The 15,563-nt window shown below is 41.7% G+C and overlaps 1 protein-coding gene across 14 annotated transcripts in view; it reads right to left on the reverse strand.

Annotated features, from left to right (window-relative positions):
* The window catches only part of LOC141072913 (scavenger receptor cysteine-rich domain-containing protein DMBT1-like), a 490,185-nt gene that overhangs the window by 148,143 nt on the left and 326,479 nt on the right, over nucleotides 1-15,563 (reverse strand). For 12 of the 14 annotated variants that reach the window (XM_073560164.1, XM_073560162.1, XM_073560161.1 and 9 more), the window contains 3 exons: nucleotides 2,492-2,515; nucleotides 690-704; nucleotides 458-614 (listed from right to left, as the gene is read on the reverse strand). In XM_073560164.1, the coding sequence (XP_073416265.1) occupies nucleotides 458-614; nucleotides 690-704; nucleotides 2,492-2,515 (196 nt within the window). The remainder of the gene's footprint in view (nucleotides 1-457; nucleotides 615-689; nucleotides 705-2,491; nucleotides 2,516-15,563) is intronic. The other 2 variants (XM_073560156.1, XM_073560168.1) reach the window with 2 other exon arrangements.

Below are 15,563 nucleotides of genomic sequence, written 5' to 3' on the forward strand. Positions count from 1 at the left end.
CCATGAAAAAAACAAGCCCCCACACAGCTCCATTAATGGTAAAAGAAAAAAGTGGGATCTCTTTTTTTAAATGGACCACAGACCGATTTGTAGGAATCAAGTGAAATGTATTCTGCATTAAGCTATTTACAAGGTTTTTTCATTTTTTGAATTTTCTTTAATCTCAAATATACTAAGTAACGTTTTGTATTATTTATTAGCCCTCAAGACTGAATTTTTTTAAGTAAAATTTTTGTTGAGTTTAAAGGAACATGTTGGTGAGAATGAATGCTCTCCATTCAGATTGCAAAATAGAAATGGGAATCTGCTTTAAAGACTAAGATTGTAGCACCCATACCAATGACTGATTATTGTGTTTGTCTTAGCATCTGGCTCACAATAACAAGTATCTAAAGCATTATTCTTTGACAAAGTAGTTTGTAAAATAACTAATGGATTTAAATACTAAACAACTTACTCAAAATGAAGGAAAAATAGTTGTATGTAATAGCCTGCTGGTACACGGATGTCCCAAATACAGTGAGAATTATCAGGGTAACGATTTGGATAGAATGGACTTGTTATGTTCCCACTCATTTGAGTCAACAGGCCGCCACAGTTTGTGTATGGTGAATCTGAAACAAATGAAGAAATATTCAACACAAATTCTTTCTACAACGATGAGAAAGGAAAAATCATATGGAAAGTACCTGTTGTAAAGTGGCCTAGAGAAGATAGAAAAGATGACAAGATAAAAATAAAAAAACTCTTGTTAGTAGCTGTATTTATTTACAATAGTCTTATTATTAGTTTTTTATCACTTTTTGTAATAGTGCTATTTTTTCACATTTATTTTAAACGTTAAAATGTAAATAGCACTATTAATTGACATTGGATGTGATAGTTGTGGCCATGCGATCTTGTACAAGAGGATACTTGTCTGTAAGCAGTGACGCACCCAGCGACACACAGTATAATCTGTATGCTTAGTGTATCAACTTTTATATAGCTTATTCAGGTAGATCTGAGAATTTTGCAAAAAAACACTAGAGATGAACTCATCTTTTGAAATTCAAATTTGCCAGGTTGGACAAATTGTTTCTAAAAAGTTGATTTGCATGGAATAAATTTGATGTGAATTGCAATACTGCAAAGCGTCCAATTACCGTGAGAAAACATGTGTGACTCATGGTCTTCTAGGACTGTATCCAACCTTCTTCAAGCTCTTTAAAGGGAACCTGTCACCCCCCAGGGCGTTTTTCAGTTAAAGAGCCACCTTCAGCAGCACTAAGGCTGCATTCTGTGAAGGTGGCTCTTCTTTTTCTGACCCCCAGTAACGCTGAAATATCGACTTTTATAATTAGCTCCTCATACCTGTAATGTGTCTCACAGGTATGACGTGTCCCCCTCTATCAGCCGCCTACCATCCGTCAATCATGCCTGTCCGGTGCCTCGGCGCTGCCCACGATCTATCAATCATGATGCCCCGTGCGTAGCTGCCTTCTCTTGATTTGAATCCTGACGCCTGCGCTGTGACAAGTGTTCTCGGGCATGCACGAGAATCGACATCAGGCTATTGCACCTGCACGTTGTGGAGGCCCCAGATCCCCCCCCCGCAGTGTATTATGTGAGGAGGCAGCTGCGCACAGGGCATCATGATTGACAGATCGTGGACGGCGCCAAGGCACCAGACAGGCATGATTGACGGATGGAAGGTGGCTGATAGAGGGGGACATATCATACCTGTGAGACACATTATAGGTATGAGGAGCTAATTATAAAAGTCAATATTTCAGCATTACTGGGGGTCAGAAAAAGAAGAGCGACCTTCACAGAATGCAGCCTTTGTGCTGCTGAAGGTGGCTCTTTAACTGAAAAACGCCCTGGGTCGGACAGGTTCCCTTTAATAAAACAAAGCCTTAGTAAAGTGACTTCACCATAAAAATTGATATTAATCTGGTATAAACCAATGGCCCTTATAGTGACACAATGCATAGGTACACTTTTCATGTTTTTTTTTTTTAATCTTGACTTTAATCTGAATATTAAAGCTGCAGCAAATCATTGAGCGCATCTGCTCAGACGGTAAAAGCCGCCGGGCTTAGTGATTGACTGCACCACTGCAATGGATCAACAGAAACTGAGGCAGTGGTGGAGTGGCTGCACCTGTGGAGGGTAATCTAAGCTCAGTTTCATATTTTACATATAACTTTGCCTGTAAGCAAAAAGTAACTGGAAGGGGACAATTCCTGTAACTGTTCCCTGCTTGAAACCATAGCAATCAGCTGCAACATTTGAAAAAATTAGATATTGTCTAATGCAGAAACAGAGGAAAGATTCGAGTCCCTAAAGCAAGCACCTGCAACAGGCCTCTGTATTCAGATGGCATATATGAGTCTAATGTTGGACTATTATAATATTACATATATCACAATATTTTACCAACAGCTTACAGAATTTAGCTAAATATTTAATTTCATAATCCTACAAAATGAAATATAGCTATTGTTACCTGGGCCTGAAGTAGTTGGTGGACCTGTAGAAATGAAAATAAACACAATTTAAAATAACATGGATTTAAAAATTTACTCCAACTCAAACTTTGGTACTATTGTTAGACGCTGGGATTCTCTGCTGCGCGGGATAGATCCCAGGCATGGTCTGGTGCTGCGGTCTCTCATTCTCGCTCGGCTGCTACTGCTCTGCACAGACCTCGGACCCAGAGTCTTTCTCAGGCTCATGGTATATGTTTGGTTGCTGCTGGCTCTTCAGCCAAGTCTATGGTAACCAGTGATGCATATGTGCAGTCTTGTGCTCTGGAGACTATGTCCAGAAATCACCTCACTGAGCATGTCTGTGATGTGGCGTCCTCTCATTGGTGCTCGGACGTCAGCTGCTCTGTTGATGTGGCAGCTTCGGATTGGCCTGCGGGCGATGTCACGGCCGGCTGGGCGTGAGTGTTTGGGGTGGAGCCTAACATATAAAAGGTTCTCAGCGGTGCGTTAGTATCACGTATGTTATAGTGTGAGTGTGGGTACTCTGCCACTCTGTCTGCAGGTTGTGGAGCAACAGAGCTTGGAACTCAGCGCCCTGTTCACACTGAGTGGTGTTAACTCTGTGTGTACAAGAAATCGCTCACTGTATGTTCCATCACTGCTTACTAGCAGCAGTTATACATCTCTGCACGGTGGACCCCGGGTTGCAATTGCACTTTATTATTAATTTTTATTTAGTGCAATCTGCTAACCCTAACAACTATCTCTTCTGCTGATATTTCACTACCTATTTATCAGAACATCTGGCTGCGAGATCAAATGTTATCAAGCTCACTTCTGAGTGCTCATTATCCTGGTCAAAAATGAAGGGATTGTCCTCCCTCGAGGAAATTTTCAGCAAGTTCTGCAACATGCCAAGTAATGTGAGTAATGTTCTCAGTGCAAGGATTCAGCTCTGTTTGCTGGTTCCAGCAGTCATTATCAGACTATAAGTATGTAATTCACATACTTGTGGACAAAATACAATTAGGATCTCCACCGAATTGTTCAATAGAATCTATTAAGAAGTGGCTGAGATCAGATCTATGCCAAGAACATACTTGCTGTCTTAAGAAGACCACTAGAACTGGCAAGTAAAGCTGAATCCTTGTATTGTGTACCCTATTCACCGTTTGCTAAAAAACGTCCTCAGGGTTGGATAACTCCTTTAAAAATAATTGTTACATATCTCTTTTGTCTCTTGAATCCAGTATAACAATAAAATAATTACAAAATTAGCTATTTATGTTGTCAAAGTACATAATTTCTGCTGAGAGAGAAAGACCTTTAAAATAAATGATCACTTTTGTAAAAATTGCTTCTCACCCTGTGCCTCACAATTAATTAGGTGGCGTTTCGCTAGTAATGCCCAAACTGGAGCTTCCCATGCTCTGAATTAGTGAGCCTCTTTTCTTAAGTGCAATCCTACTCTATGACATACTGAAGAAAGAATGAGCACAAAAATGATTGCTCCTCCCATCTGAAGCTGCTCACTACACTTCTGAGTGATGATGAACAGGGAAACCGCCCCATACTGTGTGCACGTCATTGACTCCTTTATAGTCAATGTGCATGCACAGCGCCGCGGTTAGGTTTCAAGCAGCGCTTTGCACTAGCCAAGTGATTGCTATCAATCAGAGTAAAGAAACTGCTCAGTATGCAAATTGAAGAAGGCATAATCGTTTATAAAATTCTTGGCTAAGCCAATGGTGCCCCAGAACCCCCTCATTTGCATATTTGAAATGTATAGTGTTAAATCACCTACATAGCTATTTAATTAATTCAGTTTACATTTCGGACGTTACAGACTCCCTTATTGATACTGATAGAAATTTCAAATCAATTTGTGTATCAAACTAATTCTAAAGTATTAGAAAATTGTATCACAATAATTTATGGTGACTTTTTTGCTTGTTTATGTCTGATCTGAACTAGTGTAGATTGTATCAGATTTTATCCATTGTAAGAAATATTGTTAGCATTTTAAAAGTTTTCGAGCACATTTGCATTCAACTGAACCATATGTCAGAGCTGGAAAATAATGAATATGAGGGTAAGTGCCTGTGCCATTTTTAACCTAGGTTTGCGTTGCGTTTGGCGCATGTTGCCGCACCGTCAAAAGGATGCATGCGGCAGCAAAAGCATACCTGCACACGGCCTGCATACCCAATACTAAAGATAGGGTACGCAGGCCACATGCAGTGGCATGCGCCCATAGGCGGAGCTGACTGGAGGAGGCGTGGCAGGGGGCGGAGCTTCATGACGAGCGTCCGCTGCGCCTCCAAATGCAAATGTGAAACCAGCCTTAGTTCCCCAAAATCTGTGCTACTTTTTTTTTATGTACACTTTTGTGATATTTTTAGCTTACTTGCTTACTCTATTGTGATACATAGTTTTATTAATGTGAATAATTAGCATTTATTTTAAAGTTGAACAGCTTCTTCCATTTGGACAAACCTTATTTGTTAGACAAGTTTCTTGACTACAATCTGATCATTAAATGGGTGGTCTCATTGGTAGAGCTGATGTTACATTGACAGCACTGCAGCTAATCATTGAACTCAGTGACAAAGGTGATGTACATGCCATAGGCTGTTGAGCTCAGCGATTGGCTGTGCCTCTGCAGCTAATCAACACAGACTGAGTCAGTGTTAGGAGTGACAGCACTGAATATAGAGAGAGTAGATTAAGCTCAGTTTGTTTTCTTACATTTCACTGAGCCTAGAAGCAAAAAATAGTTGAAAGGGGACAACCGCTTTAAATATTACCCCTGTTGTAAACCCCAGCAATAAGTCTAATATTGCTCATTCAAATCATTAGGTTGTCTGCGTAGTAAAAAAACATGCTGGTTCCATTCTACCAAGGCAACAATCTACCTATGTAAATAATTTGAACCCAGGTCCAGAGATGATGATCAAGACAGGGGACCCTTCATTATTAAATCAAAATGTCTTTTTATGCCATATAAAAAATGGATTTTCAAAAGTATGAACCCATTTAATGACTATTATTTGAGGCTTCCTTTGCTTATTTGAATGTTCATTGTTGGAATATGTTTAGTACAACAACTCCATTCCTGTCTATGAGTGTTCAGTTGCTAAATTTGTATGCTGTTCATAAAGTTAGAACTACAAAAAAGCTTCCAGAGGCATGTATGTGAGAAGCAGCCTGCTGTAGATGATGCACAGATAAAGACACACAAATGATTTATTCCTGATCTATTAAGCATATTATTCCTGATTGTTTCTGAATAAACAAGTTCTGCTGTCACACGCTTGGAGAGTATTTTGAGTAATCCACTGCCAACAGGTTATAGGCCCAGAGTGACAAAGCAAAAGCAGCACAGAGAAGCAGAGAAGATGTCCACTAGCATCAATCCTGTCAAGCTCTCAGTGCCAAGCCCCACTAACCAGAACTACCACTCCTGGAAATTCAAGGTGAAAATGCTCCTCATGAGAAAAGGTACGTGGAAATATACTCAGGAACAAGTGCCTCATCCATTACCAGATGATTGGCTAGAGAAGGATCAGAAAGCACAATCTCCCTCAGTGTAGATGATAATCAGATTGTGCATATATGCAAGTGTGCAACTGCAAATGAGATGTGGGATGAGATACTGAAAGTGCATGAAAGATCAAATCTCAGCAATAAGCTTTATCTCTTGAGAAAGCTGTATCAGTCTAAGCTAAGTGATGGACAGAATATGCAGGACTATATAAGAAACACCCTAGAGATTGTGGAGTGTCTCAGGGGTATTGGAGAAAAAATTAAAGATTTTCATGTTGCTGCACTTCTATTAAGTGGTCTTCCAGAAAGTCATGACACACTAGTGACTGCACTAGATGCACGACCAGATGCAGATGCACTGCTGACACTGGAGTATGTTAAAGGCAAACTTGTCAATGAATTCAAGAGAAACATGAAGCATGTAAGCAGCAGTAATGAATCCAGAGCAGAAACAGCATTAAAGACACAGGATTTCCCTAAATATAAGAGTAATCTAAGAGAAACTCGTGAATGTTTTGTCTGTAAAAAGCCTGGCCACCGTAAAGCAGACTGCAGAATTTAGAAAGCAAGAATGAGTCAGCTTAAAAAGCAGAATAGTCATCAAAGGTTTAATACAGCTGTAAAGGAAGATTCTGCATGTGTTGAAGGTGCATATAATGCCAGTACAGGCCCATCTGCAAAGCATATATGGTGTATAGATTCTGGTTCAAGCAGTCATTTGACAAATAATAAGGTTTTCTTCACTGACCTTAATGAAAGCAAGTCAGAAAAGGTCATCTTAGCTAATTGTCACTATATGACTTCAGGAGTAGGAGACAGCTACTTTCACTGTCCAGTTTCCTCAGCACAAAGCAGAAAGATCCGAGTAAAGCATGTTTTCTATGTTCCCAGCCTTGAAAGCAATCTTCTGTCAGTAAAGAAACTCACACAAAAGGGGAATGTAGTTACTTTTAAAGATAACAGCTGCATCATCTCAAAGAAGGGTGGAAAAAGGATGGAGAGCCACCATGGGAGAGACATAAGAGCCAAGTCAACCTCGACTCAGATCAGAAAGGCCAAGCAAAGGTATCCAAGCTAGATGCCTTTCTTATATGGTCAGAACACTTCCTGAACCAGAGCCACAGTCATGGCAAGAGAAGCCAAAACTGCCTGTACATGAGAAGCAGAAGTGGATAAATGCTGCTAATGAAGAGATGGAGTCCCTTCACCAACTCCAGACATGGGAGCTTACTGAGCTACCACAAGGAAAAAGAGCTATCGGATCTAAGTGGGTCTTCAAAAACAAATATGACTCAGATGGTAAAGTTCACGGGATTAAGGCAAGATTGGTTGCAAAAGGGCACTCTCAAAAGTATGGTGAAGATTATGATGCTACATTTTCTCCAGTTGCGAAGCAGACCACATTCAGAACTTTAATGTCCATAGCTGCAGCTCAACAGATGACAGTGAGACATTTTGACATCAAAACAGCCAAACAGCCTTCCTATATGGTGACATTGAAGAAAATTTGTACATGACCTAACCTGAGGGATATATTAAAAAGGGTGAAGAGCATCTTGTTTTTTAAATACAAAAATCTCTCTATGGACTTAAGCAGTCGGCAAGAACTTGGAACTCGAAAATGAACAAAGTTTTGATGAATGAAGGATTTAAAAGATCTCAAGCTGATTCATGTTTGTATACGAAAAATGTAGTGAAGGAGTGGATATATGTAGACGATGTAATCATGTGTCATCAAGATGAAAAAGAAATTGCAAAGCTAGTTGACATTCTCATCCAGCACTTTGAGACTAAGGACCTCGGAAATGTGACAAATTATTTGGGAATCTAAATCCAGAGAGAGGAAGATGGGAGTTTTCTTCTCAACTAAAGTTCTAAAATTTGCGCAATCCTAAACCAGTTTGTAATGTTAGAAGCCAAAGGTGCGTCAACACCAATGGACCCTTCCTACTTAAAGTTGGAAGGAGAAGATCTGCTACCCAGCAATGAGTGCTATGCTCAATTCCAAGTGTCGCATGCTTGGCACCTGATTTTCATCTACTAAACATGCAGGGATTGCCTGCCAGTCATGGTAATACCTGCAAAAGACAAAGTGAGCAAAAACTCTGCTGTAACTAAATAAGTAAAAGCAAAAGTGCATCTAAATAATACAGAGTTTTTAGTAATACTGTTTTTGATCAAAAGTAGCATGAAAGCCATCCCACCACGACAAGGTAACTCTGTTCGGGATAGTCCTACACTGTCTAATATTAAAAACCTTGCTTTGTGTCACATGCATACACACTGCATGTGTATCATCTCAAACCAAGCTCAATTTTTGTGTTTTTTCTTTGTATTTTTTGCATTCTGTGCAAGCTGGGGTGTGGCCTCCCTCTCCTGAGCTGGAAATTGTATATAAGGCTTCCCCAGACTGGTGTCTACTGTTTGGGACCCAGTCCTTTTGTCTGCCCTTGTTCACACATTGAGGTCAACTTTGACACAAAGCAAGGTTTTTAATATTAGACAGTGTAGGACTATCCCGAACAGAGTTACCTTATAAGTTATAAAAGTTGACTAGCGGTTTCTCATTTTTCCAACAAAATTTACAAAACCATCTCACATTTGAAGTGAGTTTGGGGGGTCAATATAACAGAAAATACCCATATTGACACCATTCTAAAAACTGCACCCCTCACAGTGTGCAAAACCACATTCAAGAAGTTTATTAACCCTTCAGGTGCTTCACGAGAACTAAAGCAACGTAGAAGGAAAAAATGAACATTTTACTTTTTTCACAAAAAATTTACTTGGGAACCATTTATTTTTCTTTTCACAAGGGTATCAAGAGAAAATGGACCTCAAAATTTGATCTGCAATCCCAACCCTAACCATGACCATAACCACAACCCTAACCCTAGCCCAATCCTAGGGTAATTTAGATCTTCGCACCTCATTTCTTTAATTATATGCAAACTAATATTATGAGCTAGTTGTGAAAACATGTAATTATCTTTGGTATGTATGATTGATTACCACTTCTGTCTCTGTTGAAATATTCTCCTGGAAATTTACTTTTTTAATTGTCTGTTTTTATACTTACCTAATAAAGATGAAGTATTTTTATTATCAAATTTTTGGGTAGTTTAATTTCTGTTGGTATATGGTGTATTGCAAAAACTCGCACATTAGTTTCACCCCTTGTTGTGGTGTGCTATTAGCAAGCACCATCAGCAACCACATGTGCCGCATTCAGCTATCCCTACCATGGCTTTGGAACACAAGTGAAAATATCCATCCACCCATTCACAGGTCCAAACACAAAACGGTCAAATTTCCAGACTGCTTGCCATGGAAATGTTGCCATTCAGGCTTGTGGACACTGAGGCTTTCTGCAACCTCATGGCTGCGGTCGTCCCTCGATACTTGGTCATCCCCACCTTACAACAGCACATTAAATATTATAATATAACCCATGCCTTGACCAACACAGATACTGGGAAGGTTCACTTAACCACCAACACATGGAAAAGTGCTTTTGGCCAGGGATGCTACATTTTCCTGATGGCACACTGAGTGAACCTGCTGAAGGCCAGTACTGATTCAGACCCTGGAACAGCACACGTGCTACCGAAATCATAAAGTAAAAAAAAATTCCTTTTTTTTCTGGTGTATGCACCTTCTCCCACCCAAACAAGGGTATACAATTCTTGTTTTGTCATTTTTAATGTCCTCCTCCTCCACCAACCCTCGCTCCTAATTTTTCAAGGGTGTGTATGATGTCCTACTATATAATTTTTGAAGGCCTACCTTTAAAATCTTTTTATGTATACCATATTTTTCAGACTATAAGATGCACTTTTTGGGAGGAAAATGGGGGGTGCATCTTATAGTCCAAACGCAGGCTTACCGGGGGATTGCGGCAGTGGTTTAGCAGCGAACCAATGGCGGCAGAGGTTTGGCGATGCAGTGGCGAGGCTGAGGCTTGGTGATGGTGGTGGGTGGTGCTGAGAGCACCTGAGCAGGGTCCCTTCCTCAGGATGCCGGCAGCAGAAATGTGGTGAGGCCGCAGACTGGTGTCAACGGCGAGCAGAGTTGAGTGCATCTCCGGTTTCCCGGCGGCCATCTTCCTGAAGCCAAGGCGGCGAGAGCACAGATTGAGATCTCTACGGCCTTTGGCTTCAGGAAAATTACCACCAGAGGCCACGCGTCTGCAGATTAAGATCTCGGTGGTCATTTTCCTGAAGTCGAAGGCTGCAGAGATCTCAATCTGCTCACGCGCCGCGGCTTCAGGAAGATGCATTCCGGGCTTCTTTTGCCCTGTCAGATGCAATGACTAGTTCATGACCCAGGTTATCCTCACCTTCCTTAGCACACACCATTGGTATCTTTAATGCATTTACAGTCATGGCCAAAAGTATTGACACCCCTGCAATTCTGTCAGATAATATTCAGTTTCTTCCTGAAAATGATTGCAAACACAAATTCTTTGGTATTATTATCTTCATTTAATTTGTCTTAAATGAAAAAACACAAAAGAGAATGAAGCAAAAAGCAAAACATTGATCATTTCACACAAAACTCCAAAAATGGGCCGGACAAAAGTATTGGCACCCTCAGCCTAATACTTGGTTGCACAACCTTTAGCCAAAATAACTGCGACCAACCGCTTCCGGTAACCATCAATGAGTTTCTTACAATGTTCTGCTGGAATTTTAGACCATTCTTTTTTGGCAAACTACTCCAGGTCCCTGATATTTGAAGGGTGCCTTCTCCAAACTGCCATTTTTAGATCTCTCCACAGGTGTTCTATGGGATTCAGGTCTGGACTCATTGCTGGCCACCTTAGAAGTCTCCAGTGCTTTCTCTCAAACCATTTTCTAGTGCTTTTTGAAGTGTGTTTTGGGTTATTGTCCTGCTGGAAGACCCATGACCTCTGAGGTAGACCCAGCTTTCTCACACTGGGCCCTACATTATGCTGCAAAATTTGTTGGTAGTCTTCTGACTTCATAATGCCATGCACACGGTCAAGCAGTCCAGTGCCAGAGGCAGCAAAGCAACCCCAAAACATCAGGGAACCTCCGCCATGTTTGACTGTAGGGACCGTGTACTTTTCTTTGAATGCCTCTTTTTTCTCCTGTAAACTCTATGTTGATGCTTTTGCCCTAAAAGCTCTACTTTTGTCTCATCTGACCAGAGAACATTCTTCCAAAATGTTTTAGGCTTTTTCAGGTAAGTTTTGGCAAACTCCAGCCTGGCTTTTTTATGTCTCGGGGTAAGAAGTGGAGTCTTCCTGTGTCTCCCACCATACAGTCCCTTTTCATTCAGATGCCGACGGATAGTACGGATTGACACTGTTGTACCCTCGGACTGCAGGGCAGCTTGAACTTGTTTGGATGTTAGTGGAGGTTCTTTATCCAACATCCGCACAATCTTGCGTTGAAATCTCTTGTCAATTTTTCTTTTCCGGCCACATCTAGAGAGGTTAGCCACAGTGCCATGGGCTTTAAACTTCTTGATGACACTGCGCACGGTAGACACAGGCACATTCAGATCTTTGGAGATGGACTTGTAGCCTTGAGATTGCTCATGCTTCCTCACAATTTGGTTTCTCAAGTCCTCAGACAGTTCTTTGGTCTTCTTTTTTTTCTCCGTGCTCAATGTGGTACACACAAGGACACAGGACAGAGGTTGAGTCAACTTTAATCCATGTCAACTGGCTGCAAGTGTGATTTAGTTATTGCCAACACCTGTTAGGTGCCACAGGTAAGTTGTAGGTGCTGTTAATTACACAAATTAGAGAAGCATCACATGATTTTTCGAACAGTGCCAATACTTTTGTCCACCCTCTTTGTTATGTTTGGTGTGGAATTATATCCAATTTTGCTTTAGGACAATTCTTTTTGTGTTTTTTCATTTAAGACAAATTAAATGAAGATAATAATACCAAAGAATTTGTGTTTGCAATCATTTTCAGGAAGAAACTGAGTATTATCTGATAGAATTGCAGGGGTGTCAATAGTTTTGGCCATGACTGTATATATGCATCTGTTATCTATGCCTCTGATCTTTCCTCTCTTTTTGCATTGTTTTTCCTGCATGGACTATGTAAATACAATATCTACTACTGCATTCTGCACTCTATCAGGGTTTGGTTGGCTTATTTGTCATTTATTTGCATTTAATGGCACATTTCTCTATGTACTTGTATTAGGATGTATTTTGTGCTGATTCCAGTCATATTATTTGTGTGATACCAATTTTAATTTTACTTGTTCTAACACATTTGTGTTACAGTTGATTACGCTTACTTGCTTACGCTAGGTACTAAATAGACTTGTCTATATCTGTTGCTTGTCTTTCCTGGGTTTCTTTACCGCATTTGTTCTATTTAATAAAAGTCATATTTTCTATGGGCAGTCTGACAGGAATGATTAACTTATTGTGTTGATCACAGCTTTAAAGTCTTGTTATTGACTTTTTAAGTGTTTTTAATTTACTTTTTGTGTGTGTAGTTGTTCATTAATAAAGAAATTATTTATGTATTGATTGGTGATTCCATTTTATATGGGGTGTCTTTGTCTTCTCATCTTACTTGTATGTATTATTGCCATAGGAGATCACAATATTATTTGTAGTGGTTTCCCTGCGGCCATCTTCCTGAAGCCGGAAGAGAGGGGATGCCTCTCTCCCAGCTTCAGGAAGATGGCCGCAGGGAAACCGGTGATGCACTCGGCTCTGCTCGCCATGGACACTGGGCCATGGCACTGCCACATTTCTGCCGCCAGCATCCTGAGGAAGGGACCAGACCCCGTAGCATCGGACCCTGAGACTGCAGCATTGCCCCACTTCTGCTGCCACCGTCTTCCTGAAGAAGGAACCATGCCTCCTGTGACCCCACTTTACTACCGACGGCCCTCAGGTAAGATACCTTAAGTTCAAACAATAAGACGGACCCCCATCTTATAAAAATCTTTTTTCTACTATTTTCCACCCCAAAAATTGGGGTGCGTCTTATGGTCCGGTGCGTCTTATGGTCCGGTGCGTCTTATAGTCCAAAAAATAGGGTAAATAAGTATAACCCCTGGGATAAAAGTTTTTCAGCCCTTGCACATAGTGCACTGGCTTTACCAGTCTAGAAGTCCCACTTCTTAACAATGGTAAAAAAATGCTCTGCAGCTAATGTTTTGTCAGAGAGGGTTTTAAGTGCCACCGGAGGCATAATAAGTGATAGGCGCATCCACCTGTCAACTGAAAATGCTGACAGGCTGAATCTTATCAAAATGAACAAGGCCTGGATTGGCCCAGACTTCTCAACTCCACTAGATGACAGAAGTGGAACATAAAGTGAAATAAAATGTTCCTTTTCTTCTGGTGTATTCCCATGCACCCCTTCCTACCCAAACACCAGTATATAGTTCTTGTTTTGTTATTTTTAGCATCCTCTTACTCTTCCTCCTCTACCATATCTACAGCGTCATCATCTAACCCTTGCTCCTAAGTTTTCAAGGTGTGTATGATGCCCTACTATATAATTTTTCAGTTTTTCAGGGTCCCATTTGGACAGTAGATGCCAGTCCTCATGCACAAATACCGCATGGTGCTGAGGATTATCATTGCTTATGCCACATCCTTATACAAAGGGGCAAACCAAACCTGCGGCAATATGTACCCAATAGCAAGAAGTGCTGGATTCAAGGCCACTCAGGGCACAATTGACACAACAAGGAGCTTCAGACATTTGAAACAAGAGATGTATTTGGGCCATTCATTGCCTCTGCACCTAGCATTCACATGGTATGCCTTTCAGCTAACCCCAGCTTACCCCAGTGTTATTTATGACCTTGTTTACTCTGGCTTGATCATATACATCTGGTCCACTCTTAATTGTCTGGCCAAGATGAGCAGAGACCACTCCTCTCTGCTTCACACCTGACTGCACTTAGTTGGACATATATTGCAGAGTACAAGTCTGCATAGACTTCAGTCTGCATTGTGATTGCTATAAGTGTGTGCTAGAAGTGTGAAGATTAATTTAAGAATTAAAACCAGAATTGAACCAGAAGGGAACTGAAGGTAACTGGACACAGTCACTGTAAACAATGTTTCTGTTTGTTTTCACTTTCATCCCAATAATCCTTCACTTTCTGCTAATTCCCCTAATCCCTACTCCTAGTAAGGAACTGTTCATCTCTTCTTCAATCCTCCCCATCCACCTCACCTCCGCCTCAAAACTGTTCCTTAACATACAATCCTCTGTCTCCAAACACAGACAGCCCCCTCATGCCCTCTCCTGCTCCCACCTGGTAACACTTTCTCTGCTCCTTCTCACTGCTGGTGATATCTCTCCAAATCCTGGTCCTCCTCACCACATTCCCACAGTCATTTCTACCTCCCATCCACGCTCTATCACAACCTTCCGTAACCTCTCCAACCTTATACCCATTCACCCAGCCCCCGCTTCCCCAGTCCCACTAACAGGAGCTCTGTGGAACGCTCGCTCTGTCTGCAACAAGCTTTCCTACATCCATGATCTTTTTGTTACTACCAAACTCTCCTTCCTCGCCATCACCGAAACCTGGCTCACCCCTTCTGACACAGCCTCTCCTGCTGCACTTTCGTATGGCGGCTTCCACCTTTCTCACACCCCCCGCCCCAGCAGCAAACATGGTGGAGGAGTTGGTTTTCTCCTGTCAGATACCTGCTCCTTCACCCCAATCCCACTGCCACCCTCTGTTACCCTCCCTTCCTTTGAGGTGCACTCTGTGCGCATCTACTCCCCCTCCAACCTCCAACTGGCTGTCATTTACCGCCCCCCAGGGCCAGCCACCACCTTCTTTGACCACTTCACCACCTGGTTACTTCATTTCCTTTCCGCGGACATCCCTACTATCATCATGGGCGACTTCAACATCCCCATTGACACTTCCCTCTCAGCTGCCACTAAACTTCTATCTCTCACTTCCTCCTTCGGCCTCACTCAATGGTCTTCTACAGCCACCCACAAAGATGGCCACACACTGGACCTCATCTTCACCCGCCTCTGCTCCCTATCTAACCTCTCTAACTCACCTCTTCCTCTCTCTGACCACAACCTGCTCACATTCTCTTCCCTCTTCACTCCATGTCTACAATCCCCACCCCACAAACTTTCACACCCTCGCAGGAATCTTAAACACCTTGACCTACACTCATTCTCCGAATCCCTCCTCCCTCTTACAGATATAAGTTCCTTACACAATGCGGATGACGCTGCCGCTCTATATAACACCACAATAGCTGTAGCTTTGGAATCCGCTGCCCCACTTACACATACCAAAACTCGCAAAATCAACAGACAGCCCTGGCACACCAGCCTGACCAAAGAGCTGAGGCGAGCTTCCAGGGCTGCTGAGCGCAGATGGAAAAGATCCCACTCCAACGAGCATTTCATCGCATTCAAACAGTCCCTCACTACTTTCAAGACCACACTCGCCACAGCTAAACAAACCTACTTCTCATCTCTCATATCCTCCCTGTCTCACAACCCTAAACAGTTATTCAACACCTTCAATTCTCTCCTCCGCC

Source organism: Dendrobates tinctorius, unplaced genomic scaffold, assembly GCF_039654945.1.
Source record: "Dendrobates tinctorius isolate UK_male_01 unplaced genomic scaffold, ASM3965494v1 ptg000293l, whole genome shotgun sequence".
NCBI lineage: Eukaryota > Metazoa > Chordata > Amphibia > Anura > Dendrobatidae > Dendrobates > Dendrobates tinctorius.